Below are 24,707 nucleotides of genomic sequence, written 5' to 3'. Positions count from 1 at the left end.
ACAACAAGTAACACACAAGAGAATCCGCATAAGGCTAACAGCTGATCTTTCAGCAGAAACTCTGCAAGCCAGAAGGGAGTGGCAGGACATATTTAAAGTGATGAAGGAGAAAAACCTACAACCAAGATTACTCTACCCAGCAAGGATCTCATTCAGATTTGACGGAGAAATTAAAACCTTTACAGACAAGCAAAAGCTGAGAGAATTCAGCACCACCAAACCAGCTTTACAACAAATGCTAAAGGAACTTCTCTAGGCAGGAAACACAAGAGAAGGAAAAGACCTACAATAACAACCCAAAACAATTAAGAAAGTGGTAATAGGAACATACATATCAAGAATTACCTTAAACATAAATAGATTAAATGCTCCAACCAAAAGACACAGACTGGCTGAATGGATACAAAAACAAGACCCGTATATATGCTGTCTACAAGAGACCCACTTCAGACTAGGGACACATACAGACTGAAAGTGAGGGGATGGAAAAAGATATTCCATGCAAATGGAAATCAAAAGAAAGCTGGGATAACAACTCTCATATCAGACAAAATAGACTTTAAAATAAAGACTATTACAAGAGACAAAGAAGGACACTACATAATGATCAAGAGATCGATCCAAGAAGAAGATATAACAATTGTAAATATTTATGCAACCAACATAGGAGCACCTCAATACATAAGGCAAATACTAACAGCCATAAAAGGGGAAATCGACAGTAACAGAATCATAGTAGGGGACTTTAACACCCCACTTTCACCAATGGACAGATCATCCAAAACAAAAATAAATAAGGAAACACAAGCTTTAAATGATACATTAAACAAGATGGACTTAATTGATATTTATAGGACATTCCACCCAAAAAGTACAGAATACACATTTTTCTCAAGTGCTCATGGAACATTCTCCAGGATAGATCATATCTTGGGTCACAAATCAAGCCTTGGTAAATTTAAGAAAATTGAAATCATATCAAGTATCTTTTTCGACCACAACGCTATGAGACTATATATCAATTACAGGAAAAGATCTGTAAAAAATACAAACACATGGAAGCTAAACAATACACTACTTAATAACCAAGTGGTCACTGAAGAAATCAAAGGGGAAATCAAAAAATACCTAGAAACAAATGACAATGGAGACACGACGACCCAAAACCTATGGGATGCAGCAAAAGCAGTTCTAAGAGGGAAGTTTATAGCAATACAATCCTACCTTAAGAAACAGGAAACATTTCAAATAAACAACCTAACCTTGCACCTAAAGCAATTAGAGAAAGAAGAACAAAAAAACCCCAAAGTTAGCAGAAGGAAAGAAATCATAAAGATCAGATCAGAAATAAATGAAAAAGAAATGAAGGAAACAATAGCAAAGATCAATAAAACTAAAAGCTGGTTCTTTGAGAAGATAAACAAAATTGATAAACCATTAGCCAGACTCATCAAGAAAAAAATGGAGAAGACTCAAATCAATAGAATTAGAAATGAAAAAGGAGAAGTAACTACGGACACTGCAGAAATACAAACAATCATGAGAGATTACTACAAGCAACTCTATGCCAATAAAATGGACAACCTGGAAGAAATGGACAGATTCTTAGAAATGCACAACCTTCCGAGACTGAACCAGGAAGAAATAGAAAATATGAACAGACCAATCACAAGCACTGAAATTGAAACTGTGATTAAAAATTTTCCAACAAACAAAAGCCCAGGACCAGATGGCTTCACAGGCAAATTCTATCAAACATTTAGAGAAGAGCTAACACCTATCCTTCTCAAACTCTTCCAAAATATTGCAGAGGGAGGAACACTCCCAAACGCATTCTATGAGGCCACCATCACCCTGATACCAAAACCAGACAAAGATGTCACAAAGAAAGAAAACTACAGGCCAATATCACTGATGAACATAGGTGCAAAAATCCTCAACAAAATACTAGCAAACAGAATCCAACAGCACATTAAAAGGATCATACACCATGATCAAGTGGGGTTTATTCCAGGAATGCAAGGATTCTTCAACATACGCAAATCAATCAACGTGATACACCATATTAACAAACTGAAGGAGAAAAACCATATGATCATCTCAATAGATGCAGAGAAAGCTTTCGACAAAATTCAACACCCATTTATGATAAAAGCCCTGCAGAAAGTAGGCATAGAGGGAACTTTCCTCAACATAATAAAGGCCATATATGACAAACCCACAGCTAACATCGTCCTCCATGGTGAAAAACTGAAACCATTTCCACTAAGATCAGGAACAAGACAAGGTTGCCCACTCTCACCACTATTATTCAACATAGTTTTGGAAGTTTTAGCCACAGCAATCAGAGAAGAAAAAGAAATAAAAGGAATCCAAATCGGAAAAGAAGTAAAGCTGTCACTGTTTGCAGATGACATGATACTATACATAGAGAATCCTAAAGATGCTACCAGAAAACTCCTAGAGCTAATCAATGAATTTGCTAAAGTAGCAGGATACAAAATTAATGCACAGAAATCTCTTGCATTCCTATACAATAATGATGAAAATTTGAAAGTGAAATTAAGAAAACACTCCCATTTACCACTGCAACAAAAAGAATAAAATATCTAGGAATAAACCTACCTAAGGAGACAGAAGACCTGTATGCAGAAAATTATAAGACACTGATGAAAGAAATTAAAGATGATACAAATAGATGGAGAGATATACCATGTTCTTGGATTGGAAGAATCAACATTGTGAAAATGACTCTACTACCCAAAGCAATCTACAGATTCAATGCAATCCCTATCAAAGTACCACTGGCATTTTTCACAGAACTAGAACAAAAAATTTCACAATTTGTATGGAAACACAAAAGACCCCGAATAGCCAAAGCAATCTTGAGAACAAAAAATGGAGCTGGAGAAATCATTTTTTAAAAAAGGTTTTTTTAATGCTTGAAATTTCAAAACACAATTGTAAACATTTCTGTGTCAAAGAAGAAATTGTGAAGTAGGAGGAATTTAAACTGAATGACAATAAAAACATACACATCAAAACACGTGACGTGAGACAGCAATGTAAAACAATATGACTGAGAGGAACAACAAAACCAAAAGTTGGTCCTCTGACAAGATTAACTACAGACTGACAAACCCCTGACAAGATTGAGCAAGAAAGAACAGAGGAACTTCCTTCTTGCCTATAACAGAATAACTGTTTCTAGACTAGCCCTCCAGGCATAAAAATCATAAACTTGACAAAATACAGGAGGCAACTATTTTCAAGTGCTGGACAACAGACAGTATAAGACTGCTCCATGAGAAAAGGGAAACTGATGAAGTGATCCCCACACTTACCCTCACTTGTTTCAGGACAGTTTCTCAAGCAGAAAGCAGAGAGCTAGAACTGAAACTGAGACGGCAGAGACTGATGTTAGGTGCAGCTAAACTAAATGGAATCCTCAAGCAGGGTGTCAGGAGGAAGATAGGCAGGCGTGGGGCGGGGAGGAGACTTCATGTCTACATGGGATGGTGCCACAAGTCCATAGCTAGGCTGCACATTTCAAGAGTGAGACTACCTGAGTTTTACCACAGAGCAGCTTCTAGTGGGTGAGATGACAACAGAGATACTAGAGGTCGAGCAATACTGGTGGCACTTACTTTCTGTTACTATTTTTATACTTGTATTATAGATACCTGTGCCCTTGTCTTACTTGTGGGAGATATTCTCTTTGAAAAGAAAAATCATATTTATTAGCATCTTTGTATATGTCAAAACACTGGATTATTATCCAAAACAAACACACAATGCAAATTTCCTAACTATATAAATAATACAAGAAAAGCAAGGTAAAGAAAAATAATTAGTGCCAAATTTTTCTCTGTATATTCTGTCAATTCATCATTTTATACCTAAGAAATGAAAAACTATAGTAGCTACTCAAACAAATCACAAGCTATTTAAAAATCAGTATAAATCTAAAGGGAATCTGGGCAAAAGGATGAGCTAAAAATGAATATTCTGTTTAGAAGTTGGTGGATATTTAGTAAAATGCTGGGGAATATTATTCTAAATTATTAGAATATTATTCTAAAATGTTAGGGGAATAATATTCTAATTAGGAAGATTTGAGGAATACTATGAGAAAAGTTCAATACTGTATGTTATTCTACTTTAAAATATCTTTTTATTATCACTTTGCGATATGGTATTTAAGTTTAGGTGCTATAATAAACAACTATATGCCTGGCAGTAATTGTAAGAAAAGCTATCATTTTTATTCCACAAATTAGGCCTTCAACAAAAACTGATCCTTGCAATTCAAAAAATTTAACAGATACCAGTACCAGTTAATCTAACTAAACCCACAATACACATTCATTTTCTTTAACGATTAAAGTTAGAAACTCTCAAAAATTATATAGCTCCCAACATTACTTCATGATAAAAACACTCAACAAACGAGGAGGAGAAGGGAACTAACTTACTCAATCTGATAAAGGGAATCTATAAAACACCCTCAGCTAATATCATACTTGTTAGTGAAAAGACTGAATGCTTTCTCCCTAGGGTCAAAAAGAAGATAAGGATGTTCATTCTCTCTATTTCTATTCAACACTGTACTGGAAGTTCTAGACAGGGCAACTGGGCAAGAAAATGAGATAAAAGACATGGAGATTGAAAAGGAAGAAGGAAAATTATTTCTATGTGCAAATGACATGATCTTGTAGAAAACCCTAAGGACTCCATTAAAAAAAAAAACTATTAGAGCTAATAAATAAGTTCAGCTAGGTTACAATATACAAGATCATATAAAAAATCAATTTTATTTCTACACATTTTCAAGGTACAATCTGAAAATAAAACATTTAAAAAACAATCTCATTTACTATAGCATCAAAAAGAACAAAATACTTAGGAATAAAGTTAACAACAGAAGTCTAAGGCTTAATATACTGAAAACATCATTGAAAAAAATTAAAGAAGACCTAAATAAATTTTTTAAATCTATGTTGATGGATTATAAGACTTAATATTGTTAAGATGACAGTACTCCCCAAACTGATTTGCAGATTCAATGTAATCCCTATGAAAACATAAGCTGGCCTTCTTTGCAGAAATTGTCAAGTTAATTCTAAAATTCATATGGAAATTCAAGTGACCTAGAGTGGTCAAAACAATCCTGAGAAAGAAGAACAAACCTGGAAGACTCACAGTTCCCAATTTCAAAACTTACTGCAAAGCTGAAATAATTAAGATAGCATGGTACAAGCGTAAAAATAGGCATACAGATGAATGGAATAAAACTAAGAGTCCAGAAATAAACTCTTACATTTACAGTCAACTGATTTTCTACAAGGGTGCCAAGACAATTCAATGAGGGAAAGAGCAGTCTTTTCAATAAATGGTGCTTGAACAACTAGATATCCCATACACAAAAATTAACTCAAAACAGATCACAGAGCTAAATATAAGAGCTAAAACTATAAATCTCTTAGAAGGAAACATAGAGGTAAATCTTTTTGACCTTAGATTTGGCAATGGGTTCTTAGATATGACACCAGAAGCATACACAACAAAAGAGAAAATATGCAAATTGGACTTTATCAAAATTTAAAAATTTTGTGCTTCCAAGGACACTATGAAGAAAGTGAAAAGACACCTCACAGAATAGGAGAAAACATTTACAAACCAGAAATCTAATAAGGGTCCAGTATCCAGAGTACATAAAGAAATCTTACAACTCAACATTAAAAAGACAAATGCCATGATTAAAAAAGGGCAAATGATCTGAACAGATATTTTTCCAAAGAAAATATACAAATGGCCAACAAGCACATAAAAAATGCTCAACATCATTAGTCATCAGGGAAATAGAAATCAAAATAACAATGAATTGCTTCTTCACAACCACTAGGATGGCTATAAGAAAGATATGCATTGGTTAAGGATGTGGTGAACTTAGAACTCTCACATACATTGCTGGTGGGAATGTAAAATGATGAAGCCAGTTTGGAAAACAGTCTGTTAGTTCCTCAAAAGATTAAACGTTGAATTACTATATGATCTAATAATTCCATTCCTATATGCTATACCCAAGAGGAATGTAGTATATGTCCACACAAAAACGTGTACATGAATGTTCATAGCTCATTATTCATATTAGCCAAAAGGTAAAACAGCCCAAATTCCATCAACTGATAGAGAAATAAAATGTGGTATACCCATACAATGGAATATTATTTGGCAATTAAAAGGAATAACGTACTGATACATACTACAACATGGAAGAACATCAAAAACATCATGCAACAGAAAGAAACCGGTCACAGGCCACATATTGCATGATTCCACTTACATGAAATGTCAGAATAGGCAAATTTATAGACAGAAAGTAGATCAGTGGTCATCTACAGTTGAGGGGACTGAGGGAAAATGTGAAGTGACTGCTAACAGGTATGAGGTTTATTTTGGGGTGATGAAAATGTTCTAATATCAACTGTGGTAACAGCTGCACATCTCTGTGAATATACTAAAGACCACTGAATTGTACATTTTCAATGGATGAATTGTATGGTATGTAAAATATATCTCAGTAAAAATGTTATAAAAAAATGCAGCTCAAAATTTGATGACTGGAAGAAGTCGGCACATATGAAGAGATTCTGCCTCAGATATCTGAAGTACAACAACCACAGATCACCTCCACTGCAGAGACTACTGGAATAAAAACTAATGATCCCTACAGTGATTTGGTTCTTTCTAAGACATAAATTTATATAATATATACTGTTTTCCTTCTAAGCATCTCATAGGTAAGTTTTTAGCCAAAAATATCTAGGCTGAGATACAGACATCTATAAAATTTCTCTAGGCTTAAATAATAATATTTTAAAATCAATTGTCTACTCGTGAATAGTGAATATATAAAAATTTTAAGAAGAATAATCGGAATTAGTCTCATCATACAGCTGAAATAAAATTCGTAAGATGTGTCAGAGGGCTTCCCTGGTGGGAAGAATCCACCTGCCAATGCAGGGGACACGGGTTCGAGCCCTGGTCCAGGAAGATCCCACATGCTGCAGAGCAACTAAGCCTGTGCGCCACAACTACTGAGCATGTGCGCCACAACTAATGAGGCTGTGCTCTACAGCCCGCAAGCCACAACTACTGAGCACACGTGCCACAACTACTGAAGCCCGCACTCCACAAGAGAAGCCACCCCAATGAGAAGCCCGCGCACCACAAGAGCAGGCCCCGCTCGCCGCAACTAGAAAAAGCCCACATGCTGCAACGAAGACCCAACACAGCCAAAAATAAATAAATAAAAATAAATAAATAATTTAAAAAGATGTGTCGGACACAGTCATAGAATGGTATACGTCATCTCGAACCATATCAACAATCGGTACAATGAAGACGAGAAAATCAGGATTCAGAGACATTAAGTAACTTGCCTATTCAGGGATTAGACAGCGAAGCTAGGATTTGAATTTAAGACTGCCTGTCTCTGAAACCTATGATCTTATACCATCTTATACTATTTCCTAACTTCAAGAAGGGATAAAGCATCCAACCGGACAGCAGTAATTAAAGGGACTGACCACAAATATGTCCTAATATAAAAATATAAAAATTTTAAAGTTTAAAGGAACCTCAGAGAACATCTACTCCAAGAACCTCATTTTACAAATGACACAACACTTTGCAGTCTCCGATCAGCCTTGGCTATTTCCACTACTCTCTGGCCTCCAATGTAAATACTACAAGGTTATCTGCAAATCCTTCCTGATAGCCTCAGCATAAATCAAATGAGGAATCATCGAAGAGCTATGTTTCAGTAAGTCATGGATGTGCTGAATAACTCCCCAAAATTGATATTTTTAGACTATAATAAAAAATAAATTTTTCCGTTACTTGCCTTATGCAGAATTTTGGTTACACAGAATTTGTAATACTGCTTTATTGCTACCTTGAACTCTTACCTTTGTGACCACAAGAAACATAGTATAGAGGAACATAAGATTATGCCTTGATATTGCCAGATGCTTGGTTTGCTGGAATGTGAAGATAACTGACCCCAGCAGGGTTACCTTGGCAGGGCTGAAAATAAAACACATTTTAACTCAATAAGTAATAAATATTATTTATCTCTATATTTCTCAAACAGTATTCTCAAAATATTAATTTAATGAGTTATTAATAGATGTAACACAAAAATGAGTTCTGTACATATAAAGTTTTGGAAATGCTGAGTTACATAAAGTTAAATACCTTTCTTCACAGCATAAAGTATCAAAGTTTAGAATGTTCATACATACTGTGACTTTCTGATAAAGAGAGTACGTTTCTATATATAATATTTCTGAATTGACCACATAACACTTTTTCACAAAGGATTTGAAAGTCCCACGTTCCACGGCATGATTTGGGGAAAGGATGTTAGCCCTGAAAAACCTTATAGTGCTAACCAAGCTCCTTGGGTGGGATGGGGGATGGAAAAGAAAGCCCTGATTTGCAGCATTGCCTCATTTCCACGGTGTAAATACAGTCGCTCCGTGGTATTCGCAGGGAATTTGTTCCAGGAACCCCACACTTACCAAAATCCACTGATGCGCAAGTCCGCGATATAAAATGATGTAGTATTTGCATATAACCTATGCACATCCTCCCACATACTTTAAATCATCTCGATTATTTACAATACCTAATATAATGTAAATGCTATGTAAATAGTTGTAATTACAGTATAAGTACTATGTAAACAGTTATCAGTACATGGCAAATTCAAGGTTTGCTTTCTGGAACTTTCTGGAATTTTCTTTCTAATAGTTTTGATCCACAGTTGGTTAATCCACAGATGCAGAAACCATGGATACAGAGGACCAACTGTACTCCCACAGCCCACTTCAGGCTGCTGTGTGGAATGGCTCTCATAAAACAGTGTGAGCCAGCTCCAGCACATAACTTAGCTAACTCCAGCACAAAATATTAGCATTAGCCAATATATTAAAATTTAAAGTCTTTAATAAGATGTTTATCTATTAACATATAACAAGCACTACTTTCATGTCATATATTTGCCACATAAAGTATATCTCAGTAACAGATCATCTTCTAGCTCTTTATGCTTAAAACTAGAAAAAGATAAATAATAAACTCTTAGAATGCCATAGTATAAAATATGACAAATTTAAAAGCCCCTATAAACCACTTTATGAAAAAAAAGTAGTTTGTTTAATCAGTACAAGCTAAGGATTGAGTTCAAAACACTTAGGTTTGGGTAACAGGGGTTTGGATCTTGCCTACCAATAACTGGGCAGCATTCCTGTTTTAGAACAGTGGTCCACAAACTTTTTGACTGTGCATCTCTAGTGGTAAAAGTGTTTTAAGACACTCCTTAATATATATCAATTACTTTATAAATTATGTACATGTACAACTGTATCATAAAATGTACACCAAACTGACTTTTAAAAGGATGCGATAAAAAATAAATAGTTAATTCCATTAAGACACTGTCTTAATGTCCTTTTGCCACTCTGTTTCTAATAGTTTGGTTTCTGAACCATAGTGCCTCATCATGGGCATCTTAGCATACACATATTCTACTTTGGATTGTGTTCTCTTAGAGCATAAATTCAGAAGCAATGAATCTGAGGAGCACGGATTTTGTAAACAATAAATTGAAGCAGGGGATTGGAGCAGGCCTGGGATTTAGGAAAAAGTCAATGAGATTGGTTACGAAGATCAGAATGCATTCAGAAAATTCTTATACTTATTATATTAGTTTCCTGTGAACCTAGTAAATAAGCTATCTGCTTCCAAAATACAATGGTGGAATAAGCATAGGTAACAGCTACAGGCACTCCCACGCCAAAAGGGAGAAAACGGAAGGAAGAAAGTGATCACAGTCCTATGCAATTTCAAAATCCAGCAGGGCAAATTCCGGTAGGTTTCCAAACCCAGGAATAATCTTCTGTGGCCTGAGGCTCCATCCTCTGAGTTTACAGCTCTAATCTCTGCATTCATGGCTCTGGCTTTTGCACCTGTGACTCCAGCCTCAGGTCTGGCCTCAGGTTTCTAGGCCCGCAGCTCCCACCTTAAAGCCATTCTTCCTTTTCCTTGAATGGTAGTACATATCGACAGCTAAAAATTTTATCAGCCTGTTTCTACCTGTAGAATTTTGGGAGTCTGACTTCTTCTATTTCATCTTGTCTCTGTCCCTTTCAGTCCAACCTGGCAGTGTTTCTGCTGATACAACACTTTCAAAAATCTTTTGGGTTTCCTATGCATGACACAGGGGATCCACGCCATCAGTCAAGATGGTTCTTCACAGATCTTTCCTGGATAATCTCATCTCTATTCCAGGCTTCTGCTATGATAGCTGAATGGATCCATGAATCACACGCCTAATCTCCTTTAACACTAGCAAAAGTTGTCCAGCCACACCCTTAACTTTCTCTCCACAGCAGGCTTTTCCTAAGAATGACTCTCCTAATTGTATCATCTTTTGCAATCTGGATAGGCTGAGAATTTCCCAAATCATCAAGTCTTGGTTTCTTTGTTTAGCAGTTATTCCCTCCATTCAACTCTTTCCTCTCACACTTCACTGTAAGAAGCAAGAAGAAACCAGCTCAGATCGCCAACACTTTGCTTCTGAAACTCAACTGAATATCCAAGTTCAATGCTTACAGATTATGATTTCCACACAACTGCAGCACATATAACTAAATCACCTTTCTTCCAGTTTCCAGTATCATGTTCCTCAATTCCTCGAAGACCTCACCAGCAACTCTAACATTCATATTTTTACCAACATTCTGTTTATTACAATGTATGTATTCTCTAAGACCATACAGGCTTTTTCCACTATGCAAAAGTATTTGGTAATAAATATATGAAAACATATATATATATATGCATACACAAAATATCATAATGGATCCCAATGATCTCACCTGACAAATTGTTAATCATTCATTCATTCACATAATATTTACTGTCTACTATGTGATAGGTGTTTAGGATATAAGAGCAATCAAAAAAGACAAAATCCCTATACTTTGCTTCTTGTATTCTTTGAAGCATGGAGGAAAGCCAAAGGGAGAGAAAAATAAACATAATGAATAAGTAAATTATAAAATATGATAAATGCTGTGGGAGAAATAGAGGGAAGTGTAATTTTAAGCGGTAGCCCTCAATGAGAAGGCAAGCTTTGAGAAAATCCTTTGAGCAAAGTAGATAAGGGAGTTGGCCACCTGAGGAAACAGATTCTAGGCAGAGAGAGAACTTAGTTTTAAACCAGACAACACCTGGCTTGCTCAAGGACAGAGTGCAGTGAGCAAGGGAGAGAACAGTAAGAGCTGAAGTCAGAGCAAATTAGGTGCGGGAGAGACACAGATCTTGGAGGGTCTCATGGGCCATCTGGGGAGTCACTGCAAGGTTCTGAACACAGGAGAATCACAATTCGATTTCAGTTTTACAGTCCCAAGAAATGTTTCATGGAAGACGTTTCAAAGCACATACTTGAAATGAGAAAAATTTCCCCTGAATAACATTAATGCTTTATTTATAACTTATTATCGATCAAAGCTCCTTTGTTCTATTTCTAAACTACCTCATTCAAGCTTTAAGGGGTACATTCCAAGGTAAACATCCTGAAATCTACTGGTTCACTCAAACATATACTTCATCATTCATACTGCTTCTCAACCTTCATTTTTAATCCATTCTAATGAGTTTATTTTCACATGAAGACTTCCTCACCTTGCTTATTATGGCCACTAAATCCTAAGGCTTTCTTTATTGAATTGCGGGAATAGTAACTGTATTTCTCTATTTCATTTTCAGGTGCATCAGGGATACATTTGTGACTTATTTAAGACTGGGTCGGTGTCTTTAGAGAACACCTAATGATTAGATTCTCTTAAATGAGTGCAAAAGGTAGTCTGCATCGTACAAGCATAGAATGGGTTATTTCCTCTAATCTTTTTCTTATTTTTATTATGTATTGGGTTGGCCAAAAGGTTTGTTCAGTTTCTTCCGCAGATGGCTCTAGTAGCACTTAATTGTCTTTAACTTCATTCGAAACAATTTTGTTAGATTGTATGTGACAGCTGTCACATCAGCGTGCAGTTAAAAAAAGACTTATGAAAATTAGTGAATTTTTGTGTAGCCATTTTAACATTGAAGGTGGAAGAAAAAAAGCAACGTTTTCGGCATATTATGCTTTATTATTTCAAGATAGGTAAAACGCAACTGAAACACAAAAAAAGATTTGTGCAGTATATGGAGAAGGTGCTGTGACTGACTGAACATGTCAAAAGTGGACCATGAAGTTTCGTGCTGGAGATTTCTCGCTGGATGATGCTCCACAGTCGGGCAGACCAGTTGAAGTTGATAGAGACCAAATCGAAACATTAACTGAGAACAATCAACATTACACCATGCCGGAGACAGCTGACATACTCAAAATATCCAAATCAAGTGCTGAAAATCATTTGCACCAGCTTGGTTATGTTAATTGCTTTGGTGTTTGGGTTCCACATAAGTTAAGTGAAAAAAACCTTTTTGACCTTATTTCCGCAGGCAATTCTCTACTAAACGTAATGAAAATGTTCCATTTGTAAAACATATTGTGACGGGCGATGAAAAGTGGATACTGTACAATAATGTGGAACAGAAGAGATCGTGGGGCAAGTGAAATAAACCACCACCAACCACACCAAAGGCCAATCTTCATCCAAAGAAGCTGATGTTGTGTATATGGTGGGATTGGAAGGGAGTCCTCTATTATGAGCTCCTTCCGGAAAACCAAAAGATTAATTCCAAGAAGTACTGCTCCCAATTAGACCAACTGAGAGCAGCACTAGATGAAAAGTGTCCAGAATTAATCAACAGAAAATGCATAATCTTCCATCAGGATAACGCAAGACCGCATGTTTCTTTGATGACCAGGCAAAAACTGTTACAGCTTGGCTGGGAAGTTCTGATTCATCTGCCGTATTCACCAGACATTGCACCTTCGAATTTCCATTTACTTCGGTCTTTACAAAATTCTTTTAATGGAAAAAAATTTCAATTCCCTGGAAGACTGTAAAAGGCACCTGGAACAGTTCTTTGCTCAAAAACATAAAAAGTTTTTGGAAGATGAAATTACGAAATTGCCTGAAAAATGGCAGAAGGTAATGGAACAAAAGGGTGAATACATTGTTCAATAAAGTTCTTGGTAAAAATGAAAAAAGTGTCTGTTTTTTTAACTTAAAAACCGAAGGCACTTTTTGGCCAACCCAATAGTTAAATTCAACTCTCACTTTTAAAGCAACTAACAGGGCTTTATGATAACGTATTGACTGTTACCATAAGCTTGACATTTTACTACCAGGAACTATGAATAATTTGAAATCTGGGTGAAAATTAATGAAAATGCCAAGAGCCTGCAATTGATTCCAGAGAATTCTGTTCCTATGTAGTTCTTGTTCCATAAATACACACTCTTCCCACAGTTCTACAGTTTTTGTTTGGTTTTATTTTCTAAGAGGAGGAACCCACAGAAAAAGGAATCAATATTTATTTTAAAAGCTACATTTAAGAGAGCAGACTTCTTGAAAAACTTAGGTTTCCTGGTTTTCTTCCCATTATCCTTTTATTTATTTGTTTGTTTGTTTCACCCACATTTAGAGATCCCAAAATGTTTTTTAAAATAAATTGGTAAGATCTAAGGATAAAAGGCCAAGTCTCAGTACAGTCTATACCAACTCACTAGGACATCTTCAGCCATTCATCAGCTTCTGGTTTCCAACAGCCTTTTACCAACTGCTCAAAATTCGTGATAATGCTACCACCTGCACCTAAAAAGAACAAGATAAAACAAGAATACTTAACCAAATTTTCTTGAGAAAATATATGAAATAAAGCCATAATTCTATCTTTTGACTTAAAATTCCAAGAGGATCTCCAAAATATGATTCTTGGGAGGGAGAAAAATGTTGCCTTGTACATTTATGATACAGAGACAATTACAATTCTTTCATGGTAACTGTCTATTGTACTACAATTAAGGTTAAAATTGGGGCCTCAGACAGAGATGTGGCTAGAGGTTTGTTTCTGACCTGAAAAAGTAAACTCCTCTGCTTTATCATTTCCTTTTCTGATTTTAGTTTTAGGTGCAGTACACTGTAACAATAGATTGAGAAATTTATTCAGTTCCAACATACAATAAAGGTAGGTAATGCAGAGTGAACATGAACCCATAATCAATCACATTTACTATTTCAGGTTATTCAGGATGAAAAAAGCGAGAAAAAAATAAAAAACAGAGCAAAGTTTTTTAATTACACGTGCCACATAATTTTTTATGTAAACTTGTTTTATTTATGATGGTGTCTACACCTTAATTAACTATGAATCCCTCTGGTTATGGCTGCTAATCAAACCAATAATAAATATGCTATTTTTAAGACAATCAGGCTCAAAAGAATGGCTGATGACTAGTACTAGTGAATAGTGCCAGTTTTGAATTAACTTTACCAGCCAACAGAAACAAGGCTTCCATCTTCCAAAAACAGACCGTTATTAAAGTATGTGGTCCCCATTAACTTAACTAGAGAATTGTTCAGTAGTTGTAGTACACCAATAACAGAGTATTTATGAACACATATTGTTAATATTACCTCGGGCCCATCCAATAGCTATCATGACTATCCAGCCATTTTTGTAATAGCTATTAGCATGGGTGACTCCACCTACTATTTTCCAAGTTCTGGTCACTTCCTTCATTCCCGCAGCCAAGAGTTGAACAGGTAGGAATGAATATCCCTGGGAAACAAGGTCACAGGGGCAAAAAAAAATCATATACCTGAAATTAAAATTTAAATATTTTAATACATGAGTGGAATCAGAAGAACAAAAATAAAAATCCAGAATATCAGCAGTAACAATTTGATAAAACACAACACATGGAATTATCCATATAAACATGGAATTTGCCTGCAAGAAGACCACAGATTGGGTAAAGTCAATTTTTTTTTTTTTTTTGGCTACTCTGTGCAGCATGTGGGATCTTAGTTCTCTGACCAGGGATCAAACCCGTGCCCCCTGCAGGGGAAGCACAGAATGTTAACCACTAGACCACCAGGGAAGTCCCAAAGTCAATTTTTTAAAATCACATGAAGCACATAAAATAATCTGCCAAAAAGTCATAATTAAAGGGGAATATAAATTTTGTACTTCTGAGTACTCTATAAATGCAAAACGTATTCACTGAGTTCCTAATTTGTGACTACACTAGTCTAGAAGCTAAGTGCTGAATCCACCAACAAAATTAAGCAAGTGTATAATCACTTCTGGTTTGGGGCTTCTCTAGGTAGAGTGTGTTGTCTTTGGAAAAGGAATTAGAAAAGGGACCTTAGTAGCTGAGCAAGGGACACCATTTCAACCCCACTTACATCTTCACCTGTGCCCCTTTGTGCATAAACTGCAACCTATACAGAGAAAGGTCATTGCTCTCAAGGAGACAGATTCACTCATGTTAAGGAAAAACTTATTTTCATATGGCTAAAAGAATATGAAGCTTGTTCTTCAATTTAGTTGAGTAAGTTTAAGTTTTGACCAATTAAGTTGTGACGTTAGTTTAAGAATAATTCACTCCTCCTCAGGTGAATTATTTTTTGAAGGCTCATTTGTTCTAAACACCTGTTCAACAATTTAACAGTAGTGTTGATTGGAAAACACAGTACTTTTTCCCCCCATTCCTAAAATACTCTCTTGCAGACAATTTTGTGCTTAAAGCAGAACATTTATCTTGATACAGAATACACTGCAAGAAAGAAGTACTCTATCTCTTCTAAAAGAAGTTGTTAACCTTATCGTAATTCATGGCTCATAAAGTCCGAATTCCTAAAAGTATTCATGGAATATGAAATCCTGTTTGCCAAAACACTGCTTCAGAGACCCAATATAAGATGAAATGGTTTGTTCAGCCTGAAGCACCCTCTCTTCTTCAACTCCACTTACCAATTCCTTCCTATTCTTCAAGATGCCACTTAAATACTACCATATACATTGACTTTGGGAGTTTTGTTTTAGTTAATATTCTCAGTTCAGACTAAATTCTGATGGTTCTGTACAACTAAAACAATTGGTTCCTATACTTCAACATAGCTCTTTAGACATTTTTCTTTATAATATATAAAGGCTATAATACTCATATTATAACAGTCCTTAGATGGCAGGAATCATTCATCTTGTTACCCCCTGAAACTCAGCATAATAAAAAGTAGCCCTGGACTTCCCTGGTGGCACAGTGGTTAAGAATCCGCCTGCCAATGCAGGGGACACGGGTTCGAGCACTGGTCCGGGAAGATCCCACATGCCACAGAGAAACTAAACCTATGTGCCACAACTACTGAGCCTGCACTCTAGAGCCCACGAGCCACAACTACTGAGCCCACATGCCACAACTACTGAAGCCTGCGGGCCTAGAGGCTGTGCTCCGCAACAAGAGAAGCCACCACAATGAGAAGCCCATGCACCACAACGAAGAGTAGCCAGCCACTGCTCGGCACAACTAGAGAAAGCCCATGCGCAGCAATGAAGACCCTATGCAGCCAAAAATAAATAAATAAATAAATAAATGTATTTTTTAAAAAACAGTAGACTTGAGTTAAATCATTTATTAGCAGTTAAAAAATTAGCAGGAGGCAAAACAAAATATATCAAATCAAAGAATCATTTGATAATTAAAGAGTTTGAGACAAAGGAATAAATTATCTAAAAGTAGTAAAAAGCTTTTCAAAAATGACTGGTATTATATAAAATCTTTAATGTTCATATAACATTTTGAAAGCCCCTATACAAGTCTCTCTTCAAATATGGAACAAATTTCCAGGAAGTTGGCTAGGTGCCAGGGGCAAAAAAAAAGAGTTACGCCTAAGCAATTTTTAAATGTATTTTTAAATAAAATAAAAATATTTTGGTATCCACTCTAGATTAGATTAAGACAGGGAGATCTGGTTTCACTTTAGCAGCAATGAATGCTCAAAATACTCAAACAAAAAAACAACAAAACAAAAATAATACAAACGACCCCATTTTCATTCTCTACACCAAGACTATCTTCAACATGAGTTAAAAGGCTACACTATTACAAGAGCAATCTTGGACTTCTTTTTTTTTTTTTTGGCTGTGTCACGGGGCATGCGGGATCTTAGTTCTCCAACTAGGGTTAAACCCCGTGCCCCCTGCAGTGGAAGCACAGAGTCTTAACCACTGGACCACCAGGGAAGTCCCAATCTTGGACTTTTTATATTCAACTATGTGACATTATGGCATATGGTCTAAAATTTGTAATTATTGCTATTGCTAATAAATAAGTCTTTATTGCATCAATCAGATACAGTAAGTCCCCTACATCTGAACCTTCAAGTTGCGAACTTTCAAAGATGTGAACGTGCGTTCCCATGTCCAATCACATAAGGTAGTTCACGTGTCTGGCACACATTGTCACATGCATACGTCCTCTACAAGTGGTTGTGTTCTGTGTAATTTACTGCACAGTACTGTATAGAGTACAGTAGTACAGTATCTTTATTTCAAGCCCAGGATATCCGGGAGCAAGCGTTAAAAGCAGCAGTGATGTAGCTGGTACTGCTAAGAAGAGCCAAGCAATAAGGACGGAAACAAAAGTAAAACAATTGAGTGGAGTGAGGCGAAAAGATGGTAGATGTCGTTTGTTCTTATAACACGAATCGTTCAACCATCGGCCTGATTCTAAAGAACAAGGACAAGATCATGTAACACGAAGTCTGCTGTGCCGAAGATGTCGACAATAATATCGAAGAAGCGTGGAAAAGTGACAGAGGAGATGGAGAAACTTCTCAGTGTGTGGATGCAGGATCAGCATCAGCGTCAAGTCCCGCTCAGCTTAATGCTGATTCAAGAGAAAGCTAAAAGCCATCATGAAGACTTGAAGAAGAAACATGGCGAAGAATCAGAGGGCACACCTTTTAATGCCAGCCATGGCTGGTTTCATCAGTTTAAGGCAGAGCCAACCTTCACAACGTAAAAGTAAGTGGCGAGGCAGCAAGTGCAGATACGGTAGCTGCCCGAGAATTTCCTGAAACACTTAAAGAAATTATTGATGAAGGTGCATATTTACCCAAGCAGGTTTTTAATGTGGATGAGACAGGACTGTACTGGAAGAGGATGCCAAACTGAAGTTACATCAGTAAGGAGGAAGAGTTGATGTCAGGCTATAAAGCAGCAAAGTATAGGCCAACTCTGTTGTTTGGTGGCAATGCTTCCGGCAATATGAAGCTGAAGCCTCTCTTAGTTTATCATTCAGAGAACCCAAGAACCCTTAAACACATAGCCAAGGGCTCTCTTCCTGTTGTGTGGAAGAGTAATAACCCTAAGCCTGAGTAACACAGGCCATTTTCCAGGACTGGTTTTTCTAGCACCTTAGCCCAGAGGTAGAGAAATATTGCTTGGCAAAGGACATCCCATTCAACATTCTTTTGCTGCTCCGGGCCACCCCCCATTCATGGATGACTTTCATCCCAACCTCAAAGTAGTGCATCTGTCACCAAATACTATGTTGCTCATCCACCCTATGGACCAGGGAGTTATACCAACTTTCAAGAAATATTATTTACATCACACTTTTCATCAGGCAGTAAAGGCGAGTGATGGATCAGGAACAACCCTGCAACATTCTTGGAAGGACTATAACATCTACAAGGTCATAAAAAATATCAACTTTGCTTGGCGTGAGGTTATGGCCATCACCATGACTGGGGTTTGGAAGAACCTTTGCCCACAGTTTGTTCATGATTTTCGTGGATTTGAGAAGGTGGATGAGGAGTCCAAAGAGGTCTTCAGCAACTTAGTGACCCTCAGCAAGTAGCTGGCGCTAGATCTCCAAGAGGACGACTTCAATGAACTCATTGCTATGCAACATGAGGAGCTTACTAATGAAGACCTGATGGAACTGGAGGCCCAGAGAAAGGACAAAGAGAGACAAGAGGAAGAAAAAGTAACTGAAGAACTGAAGAGATTCATGACGCAGGAAATGGCAAGGGGATTTTCTTTATTTGAGGAGGCACTGTTAGTCCTACCCAGACATCACTGGATTGCTTTTTCAAGAGAGTAGATAGAACTGAATCCAGAAAGGAACCAGGACCTGTGCCATCAACGTCAGGCCTGAGTGAAATTGCAGCTTGCCCTCGTCTCCTATTGCTGATGATCCTTCAGCTCTGCCATCTCCCACCTCCTCTCCCTCTTCCAGTCGGTAACTCTTCTTGCTTGTTCACTCGGTGCCAACCCCTGTATGCCAGCTCTTGTACAGTACAACTGTACTTTTCAAGGTACTGTACTGTAAGATTTTAAATGTTTTCTTTATTTTTGTGTTTGTTTTTTATGTATTATTTGTGGAAAAGTATTATACACCTATTACAGTACAGTACTATATAGCCAATTGCTAGTTACATACCTAGGCTAATTTTGTTGGACTTACAAACAAGTTGCACTTAAGAACCAGCTCTCAGAACTGAACTCATTTGTATGTAGGGGACCTACTGTATTTCTAAAGTATACCTATAATACGCTAATATTTTAAACAGAAAACAGTTCTTGTTTCAATTGTTAAATAGCTACAGGGCAAAAGAACAACTGTTTATTGTGCTCAGTAGACTTACAAGTAAGCAGATCAGACCAGTGGTGCCCTAAATAGCCATTCCTGCTCTATAACACAAGTCACCTTTTTAAAATTCCTTCAATGACTCACTCAACACGCATTAAGAAATCATCATGTCCCTCCTTCTGTAAAGATTACAATTTCATCTTAAACTAAAATTGTAACATCTATGGAACTTTCAACTTGTAAAGTGCTTAAAGAAAACATATCAGAAATGAAGGACTAGAACGTATCAGACATGAAATGGAATGAGAAGGCAATTTATTTCTCATACATTTTTAAGTCTAAGTGACTTAATCTAAGTGATTAACATAGAGAAAAAAATGACAAAGAAGAGTGTTAAATAACAGAAGTTATTCTAAAACAAGATACAGGAATTCAGCTTGGTGGTTTGACAGAGGAATGTGCAGTCCCAGCTCTGCCCCTTCCTCCGGCCGTTTTCTTGTAAACAAGGTATCCTCGGGAAGCTCTGTGGGAGGCTTGCTTTAGGGTCTTGGTGTTCTGGCCATGTGTCAGGCCTAAGCCTCTTAGGTGGGAGAGCCAAGTTTAGAACACTGGACCACCAGAGACCTCCCAGCCCCACGTAATAACAATCGGCAAAAGCTCTCCAAGAGATCTCCATCTCAATGCAAAGACCTGGCTCCACTCAAAGATCAGCAAGCTCCAGTGCTGGACACGCCATGCCAAACAACTAGTAAGACAGGAACACAACCTCACCCATTAGCAGAGAGGTTGCCTAAAATCATAATAAGTTCACAGACACCCCAAAACACAACACCGGACATGGTCTTGCACACAAGAAAGACAAAATCCAGCCTCAACCACCAGAACACAGGTACCAGTCCCCTCCACCAGGAAGCCTACACAACCCACTGAACCAACCTTACCCACTGGAGGCAGACACCAAAAACAACGGCAACTACAAACCCAAAGACTGCTAAACGGAGACCCCACACACAGTAAGTGAAGCAAAATGAGAAGGCAGAGAAATACTCAGCAGATGAAGGAGCAAAGTAAAAACCCACCAGACCAAACAAATGAAGAGGAAATAGGCAGTCTACCTGAAAAAGAATTCAGAGTAATAATAGTAAAGATGATCCAAAATCTTGGAAATAGAATGGAAAAAATACAAGAAAAGTTTAACAAGGACCTAGAAGAACTAAAGAGCAAACAAACAATGATGAACAACACAATAAATGAAGTTAAAAATTCTCTAGAAGGAATCAATAGCAGAATAAGTGAGGCAGAAGAAAGGATAAGTGACCTGGAAGATAAAATAGTGGAAATAACTACCACAGAGCAGAATAAAGAAAAAAGAATGAAAAGAATTGAGGACATTCTCAGAGACCTCTGGGACAACATTAAACGCACCAACATTCGAATTATAGGGGTCCCAGAAGAAAAAGAGAAAAAGAAAGGGTCTGAGAAAATATTTCAAGAGATTATAGTTGAAAACTTCCCTAATATGGGAAAGGAAATAGTCAATCAAGTCCAGGAAGCACAGAAAGTTCCATACAGGATAAACCCAAGGAGAAACACGCCAAGACACATATTAATCAAACTATCAAAAATTAAATACAAAGAAAAAATATTAAAAGCAGCAAGGGAAAAGCAACCAATAACGTACAAGGGAATCCCCATAAGGTTAACAGCTGATCTTTCAGCAGAAACTCTGCAAGCCAGAAGGGAGTGGCAGGACATATTTAAAGTGATGAAAGGGAAAAACCTACAACCAAGATTACTCTACCAGGCAAGGATCTCATTCAGATTCAATGGAGAAATTAAAACCTTTACAGACAAGCAAAAGCTAAGACAATTCAGTACCACCAAACCAGCTTTACAACAAATGCTAAAGGAACTTCTCTAGGCAGCAAACACAAGAGACGGAAAAGACCTACAATAACAAACCCAAAACAATTAAGAAAATGGTAATAGGAACACACATAGATAATTACCTTAAATGTAAATGGTTTAAATGCTCCAAACAAAAGACACAGACTGGCTGAATGGATACAAAAACAAGACCCGTATATATGCTGCCTACAAAAGACCCACTTCAGACCTAGGGACACATACAGACTGAAAGTGAGGGGATGGAAAAAGATATTCCATGCAAATGGAAATCAAAAGAAAGCTGGGGTAACGATACTCATATCAGATAAAATAGACTTTAAAATAAAGACTATTACAACAGACAAAGAAGGACACTACATAACGATCAAGGGATCAATCCAAGAAGAAGATATAACAATTGTAAATGCGTATGAACCCAGAATAGGAGCACCTCAATACATAAGGCAAATGCTAACAGCCACAAAAGGGGAAATCGACAGTAGCACAATAATAGTAGGAGACTTTAACACCCCACTTTCACCAATGGACAGATCATCCAAAATGAAAATAAATAAGAAAATGCAAGCTTTAAATGACACATTAAACAAGATGGACTTAATTGATATTTATAGGACATTCCATCCAAAAACAACAGAGTAAACACTCTTCTCAAGTGCTCATGGAACATTCTCCAGGATAGATCATATCCTGGGCCACAAATCAAGCCTTGGTAAACTTAAGAAAATTGAAATCGCATCAAGTATCTTTTCTGACCACAACGCTATGAGACTAGATATCAATTACAGGAAATATCCTGTAAAAAAATACAAACACATGGAGGCTAAACAATACACTACTAAATAACCAAGAGATCACTGAAGAAATCAAAAAGGAAATCAAAAAATACCTAGAAACAAATGACAATGAAAACACGATGACCCAAAACCTATGGGATGCAGCAAAAGCAGTTCTAAGAGGGAAGCTTATAGCAATACAATCCTACCTCAAGAAGCAAGAAACATCTCAAATAAACGACCTAACCTTACACCTAAAGCAATTAGAGAAAGAAGAACAAAAAAAAAAAAAAAAACAAAGTTAGAAGAAGGAAAGAAATCGTAAAAATGAGATCAGAAATAAATGAAAAAGAAATGAAGGACATAAGAGCAAAGATCAGTAAAACCAAAAGCTGGTTCTTTGAGAAGATAAAATTGATAAACCATTGGCCAGACTCTTCAAGAAAAAAGGGAAAAGGCAAAATCAACACAATTACAAATGAAAACGGAGAAGTAACAACTGACACTGCAGAAATACAAAGGACCATGAGAGATTACTACAAGCAACTGTATGCCAATAAAATGGACAACCTGGAAGAAATGGGCAAACTCTTGGAAAAGCACAACCTTCCGACTGAACCAGGAAGAAATAGAAAATATAAACAGACCAGTCACAAGCACTGAAATTGAAACTGTGATTAAAAATCTTCCAACAAACAAAAGCTTAGGACCAGATGGCTTCACAGGCGAATTCTATCAAACATTTAGAGAAGAGCTAACACCTATCCTTCTCAAACTCTTCCAAAATATTGCAGATGGAGGAACACTCCCAAACGCATTCTACAAGGCCACCATCACCTAATACCAAAACCAGACAAAGATGTCACAAAGAAAGAAAACTACAGGCCAATATCACTGATGAACACAGATGTAAAAATCCTCAACAAAAAACTAGCAATCAGAATCCAACAGCACATTAAAAGGATCATACACCATGATCAAGTGGGGTTTATCCCAGGAATGCAAGGATTCTTCAATATATGCAAATCAATCAACATGATACACCATATTAACAAACTGAAGGAGAAACACCATATGATCATCTCAACAGATGCAGAAAAAGCTTTCAACAAAATTCAACACCCATTTATGATAAAAACCCTCCAGAAAGTAGGCATAGAGGCAACTTACCTCAACATAATAAAGGCTATATATGACAAACCTACAGCCAACATCGTTCTCAATGGTGAAAAACTAAAACCATTTCCACTAAGATCAGGAACAAGACAAGGTTGCCCACGCTCACCACTATTATTCAACATAGTTTTGGAAGTTTTAGCCATAGCAATCAGAGAAGGAAAAGAAATAAAAGGAATCCAAATCGGAAAAGAAGAAGTAAAGCTGTCACTGTTTGCAGATGACATGATACTATACATACAGAATCATAATGATGCCACCAGAAAACTACTAGAGCTAATCAATGAAGTTCGTAAAGTAGCAGGATACAAAATTAATGCACAGAAATCTCTTGCATTCCTATACACTAATGACAAAAATCTGAAAGAAAAATTAAGAAAACACTCCCATTTACCACTGCAATAAAAAGAATAAAATACCTAGGAATAAACCTACCTAAGGAGACAAAAAACCTGTATGCAGAAAACTATAAGACATTGATGAAAGAAACAGATGGAGAGACATACCATGCTCTTGGAATGGAAGAATCAACACTGTGAAAATGACTATACTACCCAAAGCGATCTACAGATTCAATACAATCCCTATCAAACTACCAATGGCATTTTTTACAGAACTAGAACAAAAAACTTCACAATTTGTATGGAAACACAAAAGACCCTGAATAGCCAAAGCAATATTGAGAAAGAAAAATGGAGCTGGAGGAATCAGGTTCCCTGACTTCAGACTATACTACAAAGCTACAGTAATCAAGACAGTATGGTACTGGCAGAAAAACAAAAATATAGATCAATGGAACAGGATAGAAAGCCCAGAGATAAACCCATGCACATATGGTCACCTTATCTTCGATAAAGGAGGCAAGAAAATACAATGGAAAAAAGATAGCCTCTTCAATAAGTGGTGCTGGGAAAACTGGACAGCTACACGCAAAAGAATGAAATTAGAACACTCCCTAACACCATACACAAAAATAAACTCAAAATGGATTAAAGACCTAAATGTAAGGTCAGACACTATAAAACTCGTACAGGAAAACATAGGCAGAACACTCCATGACATAAATCACAGCAAGATCCTTTTTTGGCCCACCTCCTAGAGAAATGGAAATAAAAACAAAAATAAACAAATGGGACCTAATGAAACGTAAAAGCTTTTGCACAGCAAAGGAAAACATAAAGAAGATGAAAAGACAACCCTCAGAATGGGAAAAAATATTT

At 36.8% G+C, this 24,707-nt stretch overlaps 1 protein-coding gene across 1 annotated transcript in view; it reads right to left on the bottom strand.

Annotated features, from left to right (window-relative positions):
• TMEM38B (transmembrane protein 38B) overlaps positions 1 to 24,707 on the bottom strand; it is a 70,540-nt gene that overhangs the window by 13,389 nt on the left and 32,444 nt on the right. The window contains exons 3-5 of the mRNA XM_082404188.1: positions 14,664 to 14,848; positions 13,754 to 13,841; positions 7,974 to 8,091 (exon numbers count right to left, since the gene is read on the bottom strand). Coding sequence (XP_082260314.1) covers positions 7,974 to 8,091; positions 13,754 to 13,841; positions 14,664 to 14,848 — 391 coding nt within the window. The remainder of the gene's footprint in view (positions 1 to 7,973; positions 8,092 to 13,753; positions 13,842 to 14,663; positions 14,849 to 24,707) is intronic.

Source organism: Balaenoptera borealis (genome assembly GCF_965194805.1).
Source record: "Balaenoptera borealis genome assembly, chromosome: 8".
Classification (NCBI taxonomy): Eukaryota; Metazoa; Chordata; class Mammalia; order Artiodactyla; family Balaenopteridae; genus Balaenoptera; species Balaenoptera borealis.
The sequence above is the reverse complement of the archived record's forward strand: the minus strand, read 5'-3'. Positions and strand labels throughout refer to the sequence as shown.